Source organism: Schistocerca piceifrons, chromosome 8 (genome assembly GCF_021461385.2).
Source record: "Schistocerca piceifrons isolate TAMUIC-IGC-003096 chromosome 8, iqSchPice1.1, whole genome shotgun sequence".
In the NCBI taxonomy this organism is placed as follows: domain Eukaryota; kingdom Metazoa; phylum Arthropoda; class Insecta; order Orthoptera; family Acrididae; genus Schistocerca; species Schistocerca piceifrons.
Window position 1 is genome coordinate 169,934,021 of NC_060145.1, and position 12,282 is coordinate 169,946,302.

Genomic DNA, 12,282 nt, shown 5'->3' on the forward strand with positions numbered 1-12,282 from the left:
TTCTTATATTTTGCAACGTTTCGTTGTAGCTCAGGTGTCTGGAAAGCAGCCTTCATTTTCATGAAGCGTGCGAAGTTGCGGAGGAGTAAGTGGAGGGGGGGGGGGGGGGGGAGTGCGGGACGGAATTATGTCATAAAGTATTGATAAAACATTAACTAGTAATTCAATAAGTAACCTCGATCCGAGATTATGTAAAGTCACACACAAGGATCAAATGTACGTCTCTTCCTACCTCTCTATGTTTTCTCTTGGTTTGATGCGGCCCTCCACGAATTCCTTTCCTGTGCTAACCTCTTCATCTCAAAGTAGCACTTGCAACCTACGTCCTCAATTATTTGCTTGACGTATTCCAATCTCTGTCTTCCTCTACAGTTTTTGCCCTCTACAGCTCCCTCTAGTACCATGGAAGTCATTCCCTCATGTCTTAGCAGATGTCCTATCATCCTGTCCCTTCTCCTTATCAGTGTTTTCCACATATTCCTTTCCTCTCCGATTCTGAGTAGAACCTCCTCATTCCTTACCTTATCAGTCCACCTAATTTTCAACATTCGTTTATAGCACCAGATCTCAAATGCTTCGATTCTCTTCTGTTTCGGTTTTCCCACAGTCCATGTTTCACTACCATACAATGCTGTACTCCAGACGTACATCCTCAGAAATTTCTTCATCTAATTAAGGCCGGTATTTGATATTAGTAGACTTCTCTTGGCCAGAAATGCCTTTTTTGCCATAGCGAGTCTGCTTTTGATGTCCTCCTTGCTCCGTCCGTCATTGGTTATTTTACTGCCTAGGTAGCAGAATTCCTTAACTTCATTGACTTCGTGACCATCAATCCTGAAGTTAAGTTTCTCACTGTTCTCATTTCTACTACTTCTCATTACCTTCGTCTTTCTCCGATTTACTCTCAAACCATACTGTGTACTCATTAGACTGTTCATTTCGTTCAGGAGATCATTTAATTCTTCTTCACTTTCACTCAGGACAGCAATGTCATCAGCGAATCGTATCATTGAAATCCTTTCACCTTGTATTTTAATTCCGCTCCTGAACCTTTCTTTTATTTCCATCATTGCTTCCTCGATGTACAGATTGAAGAGTAGGGGCGAAAGGCTACAGCCTTGTCTCACACCCTTCTTAATACGAGCACTTCGTTCTTGATCGTCCACTCTTATTATTCCCTCTTGGTTGTTGTACATATTGTATATGACCCGTCTCTCCCTATAGCTTACCCCTACTTTTTTCAGAATCTCGAACAGCTTGCACCATTTAATATTGTCGAACGCTTTTTCCAGGTCGACAAATCCTATGAAAGTGTCTTGATTTTTCTTTAGCCTTGCTTCCATTATTAGCCGTAACGTCAGAATTGCCTCTCTCGTCCCTTTACTTTTCCTAAAGCCAAACTGATCGTCACCTAGCACATTCTCATTTTCTTTTCCATTCTTCTGTATATTATTCTTGTAAGCAGCTGCGATGCATGAGCTGTTAAGCTGATTGTGCGATAATTCTCGCACTTGTCAGCTCTTGCCGTCTTCGGAATTGTGTGGATGATGCTTTTCCGAAAGTCAGATGGTATAACGCCAGACTCATATATTCTACACACCAACGTGAATAGTCGTTTTGTTGCCACTTCCCCCAATGATTTTAGAAATTCTGATGGAATGTTATCTATCTCTTCTGCCTTATTTGACCGTAAGTCCTCCAAAGCTCTTTTAAATTCCGATTCTAATACTGGATCCCCTATATCTTCTAAATCGACTCCTGTTTCTTCTTCTATCACATCAGACAAATATTCACCTTCATAGAGGCTTTCAATGTATTCTTTCCACCTATCTGCTCTCTCCTCTGCATTTAACAGTGGAATTCCCGTTGCACTCTTAATGTTACCACCGTTGCTTTTAATGTCACCAAAGGTTGTTTTGACTTTCCTGTATGCTGAGTCTGTCCTTCCGACAATCATATCTTTTTCGATGTCTTCACATTTTTCCTGCAGCCATTTCGTCTTAGCTTCCCTGCACTTCCTATTTATTTCATTCCTCAGCGACTTGTATTTCTGTATTCCTGATTTTCCCGGAACATGTTTGTACTTCCTCCTTTCATCAATCAACTGAAGTATTTCTTCTGTTACCCATGGTTTCTTCGCAGCTACCTTCTTTGTACCTATGTTTTCCTTCCCAACTTCTGTGAAGGCCCTTTTTAGAGATGTTTTCTCTACCGCATAGGAAGTCTTTCTTTATAGCAGCTGGTTCAAATGGCTCTAAGCACTATGGGACTTAACATCTGAGGTCATCAGTCCCCTAGACTTAGAACTACTTAAACCTAACTAATCTAAGGACATCACACACAGCCATGCCCGAGGCAGGATTCGAACCTGCGACCGTAGCAGCAGCGCGGTTCAGGACTGAAGCGTCTAGAACCGCTCGGCCACAGCGGCTGGCTCATTGCGGCTACCTGTCATGTGGAGGACTCTGGTTCAGTTCCCGGCACTGCCAGATTTGTTCCTTGGTGGGAGAAGTGGAACATATCCACTCAGCCACTTGAATGAAAAAGAGAGGCTCCAGAATGTGCAAAGCCAATACAGGCCGGAAGAACGGTGTGCTGATCCCACACCCCTCCGTGTCGCATCCAAATGAGGCCATCTATAGAGGCCACAACGGTGGAACTCTCCATAGAGGAAGATGATGTGTATCCATCCGTATCTAGCCGGCCGGGGTGTCCGCGCGGTTCTAGGCGCTACAGTCTGGAACCGAGCGACCGCTACGGTCGCAGGTTCGAATCCTGCCTCGGGCATGGATGTGTGTGATGTCCTTAGATTAGTTTGGTTTAAGTAGTTCTAAGTGTAGGCGACTGATGACCTCAGATGTTAAGTCCCGTAGTGCTCAGAGCCATTTGAACCATTCGTATCTCATAGAGAAAGTGATCAATTACGTAACTAGCGAGAGGCGAACACACTTGGTCTATAGTCGCCATTATATAGTTGCAACTATATGGAGTTGTAAAATCAAGCAGACCTGGCTGGTATTAATTGAGACAAATTAGCAGTCACGGAAGCAACCACACATCTACGACAAGTGAGGAGCATAAACAACTGCCAGGAAATAACGGCTGCCACAACAACAATAATATTTTGAATTCTCCCTCTCTTTTAAATATATCTTTTCAATGTTCACCCACTGACTATGGTCCACGAATAGCAGCGAGAAGATTTTTACCCAGTAACTGTTCTACTACGAAGAAGCTCGGGGAAAACTTCCTCTTATAAGTGGTTGCTACACTGTTTTTTGACAGTATCCAACAGTCCTGAAACACCAGTGGAACCCTGAAAAAGATACCAGCACAGGGATCTCAACGTCAAGCATTGCAGAAGTTTAAAGAGGAATTGACGCGGCCTAATGATTCAAAAGGTTTTACCACCAATGACGAGGGCCACGAAAGCCTGCAGATTAGACGCCGCATGCTCAAAAGTTGTTGTGCGAGTACTGGAGAAAAAGAAAAGGGTATTTAAAACATAGCTGATATTATTTTACAAAGGACCAACAACATATAAAGTTGAATTCGCAGATGCTGTCTCAACTCCATAGTTCAAGTTATTTTTCGGAAAATTTGCCCCATTTTTAATTGCCTTTTCCTGGGACGCACACAGTGTAAGCTAGGCCTATATTTCACAAAAATCAGAGTGTGATCTTAGAACTGCGAAGATGTGCTACATTTGTAAATTAAATATCATGTTGGAGATCACACCGAGAGATCGCGATTATCACTCTTGGGTCAACTAAAGCAGTATGTTTACTTTATAGTACGATTTACTGAACTGTCTACATGCACCTCATAATAAGTACCTTTTCATAAGCGATGATGTATTGTCGAGTAACCAGAGTGCCACAACTTGGAAAATTACGATTATTAAGAAAGGAATGGAGGCCAAGAACATATTTAATGCTAAGTAAAATACACTGTCTGATCAGATTTGATCGGACACGCCTATGAAGTGCGGAATTGATTACTAAATGTGACAAGAAGAGGGACCTGGCGGTGTAAAACGAAGGCGATGAGTATTGTGTTGTAAGTAGAGAAGCAGTAACAGCCCAATAGCTCGTCTGCGAGAGTTCAGTGGCTTCTAACGTGGACTAGTCATTGGATTGTCAGCTAAGTAACAAATTAATCAGGGAAATTTCAACCCTTGCAAAGCTGCCCAAGCCGGCTGTTCGTGATGAGTGTGTGAAGGAACAACATCAGCTAATCCAAGACCAGGTAGGCCTCATGGGCTGACGTAAAGGGACCGTCAAGCATTGCGGATGTTAGTTGTAAAACATCGCATGAATCAGCGGAAGGAATGACACGTGAGTCCCAAAGTGCTACCAGAAGTCCAGCTAGCACGATGACTGTGTTGGATTTAAAAAGGATGCAGTACGATGGTCGAGTAGTTACGCATAAGCCAGCGAACAGTGGATGACTGGAAACGAGTGATATAGAGTGATGGAAACGGAAATGAGCATGTGGCGTTATTGGCCGGGAGGCTCCATACGGGGCAGGTCCGGCCGCCTTGGTGCAGGTCTTATTACATTCGTCGCCACACATGGCGACCTGCGCGCCGGGTGGGGATGAAATGATGATGAAGACAACACAACACCCAGTCCCTGAGCCGAGAAAATCCCCGACCCAACCGGGAATCGAACCGGGGCCCGTAGGACGGCAATCCGTCACGCTGACCACTCAGCTATCGGGGCGGACATATAGAGTGATGAATCACGCAGTACCCTGTGGCAATCCAATGGAAGAGTTTGGATGTGGCGATTGACTCGAGAATGTTACCTGTTATCATGTGCAGTGCTAACAGTGAAGTATGGAGGAGGTGGTGTTACAGTACGGGGATGTTTTATGAGGTTTGAATGTGGTGCGCTTCCTGACATTAAGAAAAATCTACGTGCAGAAGAATATGTCATAAAGCAGCATCTGTGAGGCAATTGTGAGTGGACACATACATTTTTGAAATGCACTGGTCCGCCCAGAGTCCCGACATGATCCCAGTGGAAAGGGTGTGGGACGATTTAGAACATCGGCGTCACTCCAGAAAATAGTGTCCGAACTTCACTACCTCCTCTGGTTTCGGCTCTTCAGAAAGAATGGGCTGCCATTCCTTCACTGACCTTCAGACATCCGATTCGAAGTATCGCCAGCAGAGTTCAAGCTGCCGTAGAGGCGAAATGTGGGAACACCCCATAATCCAGTAATAGGTGTCTACACTACTGGCCATTAAACTTGCTACACCAAGATGAAATGCAGATGATAAACAGGTATTCATTGGACAAATATATTATACTAGAACTGACATGTGATTACATTCTTACACAGTTTGAGTGCATAGATCCTGCGAAATCAGTACCCAGAACAACCACCTCTAGCCGGCCGGAGTGGCCGAGCGGTTCTAGGCGCTACAGTCTGGAACCGCACGACCGCTACGGTCGCAGGTTCGAATCCTGCCTCGGGCATGGATGTGTGTCATGTCCTTAGGTTAGTTAGGTTTAAGTAGTTCTAAGTTCTAGGGGACTTATGACCACAGCCGTTGAGTCCCATAGTGCTCAGAGCCATTTGAACCATTTTTGAACAACCACCTCTGGCCGTAATAACGGCCTTGATACGCCTGGGTATTGAGTCAAATAGAGCATGGATGGCGTGTACAGGTACAGCTGGCCATGCAGCTTCAACACGATACCACAGCTCATCAAGAGTAGTGACTGGCGTATTATTACGAGCCAGTTGCTCGGCCACCATTGACTAGACGTTTCCAATATGTGAGAGCTCTGGAGAATGTGCTGGCTAGGGCACCAGTCGAACATTTTCTGTATCCAGAAAGGCCCGTACAGGACCTGCAACATGCGGTCGTACATTATCCTACTGAAATGTAGGGTTTCACAAGGATCGAATGAAGGGTAGAGCCACGGGTCATAACACATCTGAAATGTAACGTCCACTGTTCAAAGTGCCGTCAATGCGAACAAGAGGTGACCGAGACGTGTAACCAATGGCATCCCATACCATCACGAAGGGTGATACGCCAGTGTGGCGATGACGAATATACACTTCCAATGTGCGTTCACCGCGATGTCGCCAAACACGGATGCGACCATCATGATGCTGTAAACAGAACCTGGATTCATCCGAAAAAATGACGTTTTGCCCTTCGAGCACCCAGGTTCGTCGTTGAGTACACCATCGCAGGGGCTCCTGTCTGTGATGCAGCGTCAAGGGTAACCGCAGACATGGTATCTGAGCTGATAGTCCATGCTGCTGCAAACGTCGTCGAACTGTTCGTGCAGATGGTTGCTGTCTTGCAAACGTCCCCATCTGTTGACTCAGGAACCGAGACGTGGCTGCACGATCCGCCACAGCCATGCGGATAAGATGCCTGTCATTTCGACTGCTAGTGATACGAGGTTCAAATGGCTCTGAGCACTATGGGACTTAACATCTGAGGTCATCAGTCCCCTAGAACTTAGAACTACTTAAACCGAACTAACCTAAGGACATCACACACATCCATGCCCGAGGCAGGTTTCGAACCTGCGACCGTAGCGGTCGCGCGGTTCCAGACTGAAGCGCCTAGAACCGCTCGGCCACACCGGCCGGCAGCGATACGAGGCCGTTGGGATCCAGCACGGCGCTCTGTATTACCCATCGACTCCATATTCTGCTAATAGTCATTGGATCTCGACCAACGCGAGCAGCAATGTCGCGATACGATAAACCGCAATCGCGATAGGCTACAACCCGACCTTTCTCAAAGTCGGAAACGTGATGGTACGCATTTCTACTCCTTACACGAGGCATCACAACAACGTTTTACCAGGCAACGCCGGTGAACTGCTATTTGTGTATGAGACATCGGTTGGATACTTTCCTCATGTCAGCACGTTGTAGGTGTCGCCACCGGCGCCAACTTTGTGTGAATGCTCTGAAAAGCTAATCATTTGCATGTTACAGCATGTTCTTCCTGTCGGTTAAATTTCGCGTCTGTAGCGCGTCATCTTCGCGGTGTAGCAGTTTTAATGGCCAGTAGTGTAGATACTTTTGATTGGGCGGTGTACTCATGTAGGAAGTTGGTAGATGGTTAGTGCGAACGGACTGCGACCTTACTCGGTAACAAAAATGATAGGACGCGGACCTAGTGAGTGCCTACAACAGTCGCAGGTGCCAAAGTGTTTCATTTATGGAGTGGAGAAAATGAGACTGGAGTGTCACAGAGGATCGAGCTCACCCTGAAGACGTCGTAGTCGGCGGAGCGGATGAGGGCGCCGTCGAGGTAGGAGAAGGCGTTGAAGGCGGCCTTCCAGGGCAGGTAGTCGGTCTCGTGGCGCAGATAGGTGGTGAGGTCGAGCGCCGTGGCGTACGGCAGGCGGCCGGCGCGCGCCAGCGACAGCGCGTCGTCCAGCAGCTGCGCGCGCGACACCGCCGACAGCGTCTCCACCGAGCCCGCGTCCGACAGCGCCGCCAGCACCAGCCGCCAGTTGGTCTCGTCGTAGTTGACGCGGTAGAAGCCTGCCGGACACGGGGCGAGGCGTCAGCACAACACGGGACGACGCCTCTCACAAGGGACACTGAATCTACACTTACTATAGTTCAATTCTTTTATCTTAGCGGCTCGCGCATGCCCGCCCAGAAGCAGGAGATTGCTGCGTTGCCAGTTGTACGCGACAAGAGAAGCAGCGCCATAGTATAGTTCGCAAACTTACGTTTAGGGGGGAGCGCGCAGTTTATGAAGTAAAGCCACCATGGCCGCATTAACCCTTTCGCTGCTACGGAGACGTGCTCCCCGCATTCCGCGATGTGCGCGATTTTGTCATCATTGCACTGCTCACCTGTGCAGACACATGGTGTTTCGACTGCTTTGACACACTTTATCATTCGATTTCACGAAAACCATTTGGCCCAAAAATTTGATTTTTGCACTTCTTCCTGACTGATACCCTCCCCCCATAAATGAGTTAATTTTGTTTCGATTTTCAATGCAATTATTGTGCAGCATTAGATGTAGTAAACCATTGCACGAAATTTTGAAGAGTTTGCAGAGGTAAAAGTCCATAGCGTATACTTTCCGTATGGTCGATTTTAGTTGCCACTAGAAATTTCCAAAAATTACATTCAAACGAATAAAATTCATGAAGTAAGACACTTCGATATTGTTTTTAAATAAAGAAAATATTAAGCACCGATCAAGGTTTGAACCTTTCGCTTAGCAGCCATACCCTTTAACCATTACGCTAACGCAGCTCGACTTTTGGTGTATCTCCCGGAGGACTTTAAAATGTCGCGCAAAATACCGAAAAACACTGTTGGCATGATTATGAATTACTCACGTTTCGTCGAAGTACAATAGGAAATAAACAATTACCGCTGTTCTTTATTGCGACAAAGCGGTTAGTGAGAATGACACAAATACCTTTCCTTGCTATCGCCTGACTTAGGAGGCTTATTGCTTGTTTGGTTTAATTAATTAATAGAATATGAAGCAATTGGTATAAAGAATGCTTTTTCCAAACGTTCTATAAAAGAAAGTCTGCTATCAAGACATTGCTTTTGTTCAATTACTTTATTTATGTCTGAACGTTTCTAAAACTGGAGACACTCGTCCGTGCTCTGGCAACGTCGTTCTCTGTTCATTGGCTGACTGTGTTTTGTGACGTCAGATGCGCAGAACGAACCTAAACTCGGCCGCCGTCATAAATGACGCGCACTTTAGGTCCACTACTGTTTCTTGTGTATATTAATGACCTGTCATCTGTTACATTACAAGATGCCAAGTTTGTCTCATTTGCAAATGAAACAAACATTGCAATAAATAGTAAATCAAATATAAATTTAGAAAGAGCAGCTAATCAAATTTTTACTGACATTAATAAGTGGTCATAGCCAATTCACTGTCATTAAACTTTGAAAAGACCCACTATATGCAGTTCAGGATGTCCAAGAGATTTCCTTCTGGTGTGTGTATAAAATATGATGACATGGAAATAGGAGAAGTTGAGAGTGTAAAATTCTTGGGACTACAAATTGATAATTGTGGTGTGCGTACTGTAAGACCTTCAGTACACACACCATCAGATTATTTGACTTGTCGCTCTAACGAAGTAGTCGAGTGTCAGCAATACGTCTCGTGGTCTTATCGTGGCGTGTTTATCTTCTGCCCTTAGGTCAGACGATAGAAATGCCACTTGCACCCTTAGAGTAGCAGATTGACGGTGACCAACTTTAAATGGAACTTGATTAATTTTCACACACATTTATTAAAATAATAAAAAATATAGACATTACGTATCTTGATTCAGGATGCTGTTTACAATTGACAATCTGAAGTTCGTTTGGGTCTTGGTGCATTAATCTTACTCTCACATCTCTGATACTTGACAAAGTGTCTATACATTTCTCTTCATGGATATGTACAGGAATATGATAATCTTATTAGGCGCAGACTGAAACTTGACTATAGACTGGTACAGACTAAAGCAGACTCGTACAGACTGGTGCAGACTGGTACAGACTAATGCAGACTGACTAATCGGTGGTCTGTACACTCGTTATAATACCTCGCGCGTTCAGGTATCACTGCGCGAGTGTGATCCGCGAGGAGAAAAGGTTCTACGTTAGCAGCAATCTCATTGGCTGCGTTACAAATTAATATGCGGATCGGCGGAAGCAGAATTTGGTCTGTCTCTAAGACAGCGCCATCTCGTAGTGCGGAGACGGCGCCATCTCGTAGTGCGGAGACGGACGAGCGCTGCGCCTGCGCTGTTGTGCTTAGCGGGGCGCGCTCTAGTGGGAAAGTTGTGTAAGCGCTGACTACACGGAACTATGTACACAACAATAATAAATTCAGTTGGGAGCAACATACTAACGAACTGATAAAGCGCCTAAACAAGTCTGTGTCTGCAATTCGATTGATGTCAGACGTAGGAGATATAAATATAAAAAAACTGGCATATTTTGCTTATTTTCACTTCATTATGTCATATGGTATCATATCTTGGGGTAACTCCACAAACAGAGAAAAAATTTTTAAAGTACAGAAGCGTATAATAAGAGTAATGAGTAGTGTAAATCCAAGAACATCATGTCGAAACCTATTCAGAGAATTGGGCATATTAATCACAGCTTCTCAGTATATGTATTCCTTAATGAAGTTTGTTGTAAATAATACATCTCTTTTTCCAACTAACTGCTTAGTACACAGTATCAATACTAGGAATAGGAAAAATTTACACAAAGATTTAAAATCACTTACTCTTGGCCAGAAACGAGTCCAGTATTCAGCAACGCATATTTTCAATAAGTTACCAGCAACCATTAAGAGTTTAGTTTCAGACAAGACACAATTTAAACATAATTTAAAAGAATTTTTGGTTTCCAACTCCTTCTATTCCATCCATGAGTTTCTCAACAAGTGCAGGAGACCATATAAATGAAAATTTATTATACTTTCATTTTTGACAATACTTGGTTGTAACAGTCAAGTACCTACTGTGTCAATGATGGATGTATGGAAAGCAAATGTAAGTCTTAAGTCTGTAAATAGTGGAAGTTTAATTTTAAATCTTGTACATAATCTGACTGTTCTTAACTGAGGATCACTGAAATGAATAATTTACTTTAATTTTTGATAATACTTGGTTGTAATAGCCAAGAAACTAGCAAATGTCTGAATGATGGATTTAATGAAAGCAGACGTAAGTATTAAACCTGTAAATATTAGAAGTTTAAATTTAATTCATGTACATAATTTTACTGTTTATTGACTGAGGATCCTTAAAATTAATGAAACTCAAGCTTTTCTAATCACATTTTTGTAATGTTTTTATCTGACATGTTCCACACCCAGGAGGATTCCCTCTTTTATGGGTCTATGGAATGAATAATTAATCTAATCTAATCTAACATCTTCCGCGCAATCGTACAAGGTGATCGGAAAGTTGTTGAAAACTCATTTTTGCACACGGCTTGGAACTTACAAGGGAAACTCCCCATCGCACCGTCCTCAGATTTAGTGGCCAAATGGCCCAGTGGATATCCCGTCAAAAACTGAGCACAGATCAAGTATGAAAACAGGAAGAAAGTGTACTGAACTCCTAATAAAGAAGGAAAATAGGAGCTCATATTATCCAACATCGAATGAACTGCAAGAAACACGGCGTCGTGATTGTGTGCTCACGGTGTTGGACTGCAAAGGGAGAGACCCGTGTTCAAACCTCACTTATGCCCCATCACAGAATTATGATTATAGCGTCAGTTTCATTTACTTCCGACTCATAGTTGTTATTAAATCACTTTCCAAATGATACCGTGTTAGTTCATTAGTAATACATACATCAAAAAGCTACAAATAGTAGCTAGAAACTTAATATCAAAACTGGAGATGACGAATGAGACCAAGTTAAGGATTTCTGCTATCTTGGAAACAAAAGAACCCATGGACAACGAAGCGAGGAGGTCATGAAAAGCAGGTCAATAGAGGCAAAAAGGGCAATTCCAAGTCATGTCTCCTAGTATTAAACGTAGGCTTTAATTTGAGGAAGATGTTTCAGAGAATGTACGTTTGGAGCACAGCATTCTATGGTAGTGAATCATGAACTGCAGGAAACCTGAACAGGAGAGAATCAAAGCATTTGAGATGTGGTGCTACGGAACAATGTTGAGAATTAGATGGACTGATAAGGTAAGAACCGGCGAAGGAAGCAACATAGGGAAAACACTGACACTAGGAAGGGAAAGGGTGGTAGGGCATACGTTACGATATAAGGGAATAGCTTGAACGGTACTTGAGGGAGCTGCAGAGGGTAAAAAACTATAGAGGAAGACAGAGATTGGAATACATCAACGAATAATTGAGAATGTAGGTCGCAAGTGCTACACGGAGATGAAGAGGTTGGTTCAGGAGAGGAACTACTGGAGAGCCGCATAAAAATGGTCAGAAGATTGATGGAAAAGCGGACAGAAAAGAAAGATAGAAGAAGAGGAAGCTGTAAGTGAGTAGCTAGGTTAGTGGTGGCTGACCTGTCTCTTCGACGTTGAAGACGACCCAGGAGTCGTTGGCGGCGCCGAGGCTGTCCAGGTGGAGGGTGGGCTGGGCCCGCATCCACGTCCGCGGCCTCGTCGCGCCGAAGTCCCTCCGCTCGGCGTCCGTGTAGGTGATGGGCACCCACCACAGGCTGCCGTTGCCCGACGCGCCCGTGGAGTTCACCAGGAACCGCTCCTGCCGACACGTCACCGCTACGCTCAGAGGTGACACGCGAACAT

At 44.4% G+C, this 12,282-nt stretch overlaps 1 protein-coding gene across 1 annotated transcript in view; it reads right to left on the bottom strand.

The window, feature by feature from the left end:
* Nucleotides 1-12,282, bottom strand: part of LOC124711183 (aminopeptidase N) — a 318,231-nt gene that overhangs the window by 62,563 nt on the left and 243,386 nt on the right. The window contains exons 10-11 of the mRNA XM_047241110.1: nucleotides 12,040-12,238; nucleotides 7,253-7,533 (exon numbers count right to left, since the gene is read on the bottom strand). Coding sequence (XP_047097066.1) covers nucleotides 7,253-7,533; nucleotides 12,040-12,238 — 480 coding nt within the window. The remainder of the gene's footprint in view (nucleotides 1-7,252; nucleotides 7,534-12,039; nucleotides 12,239-12,282) is intronic.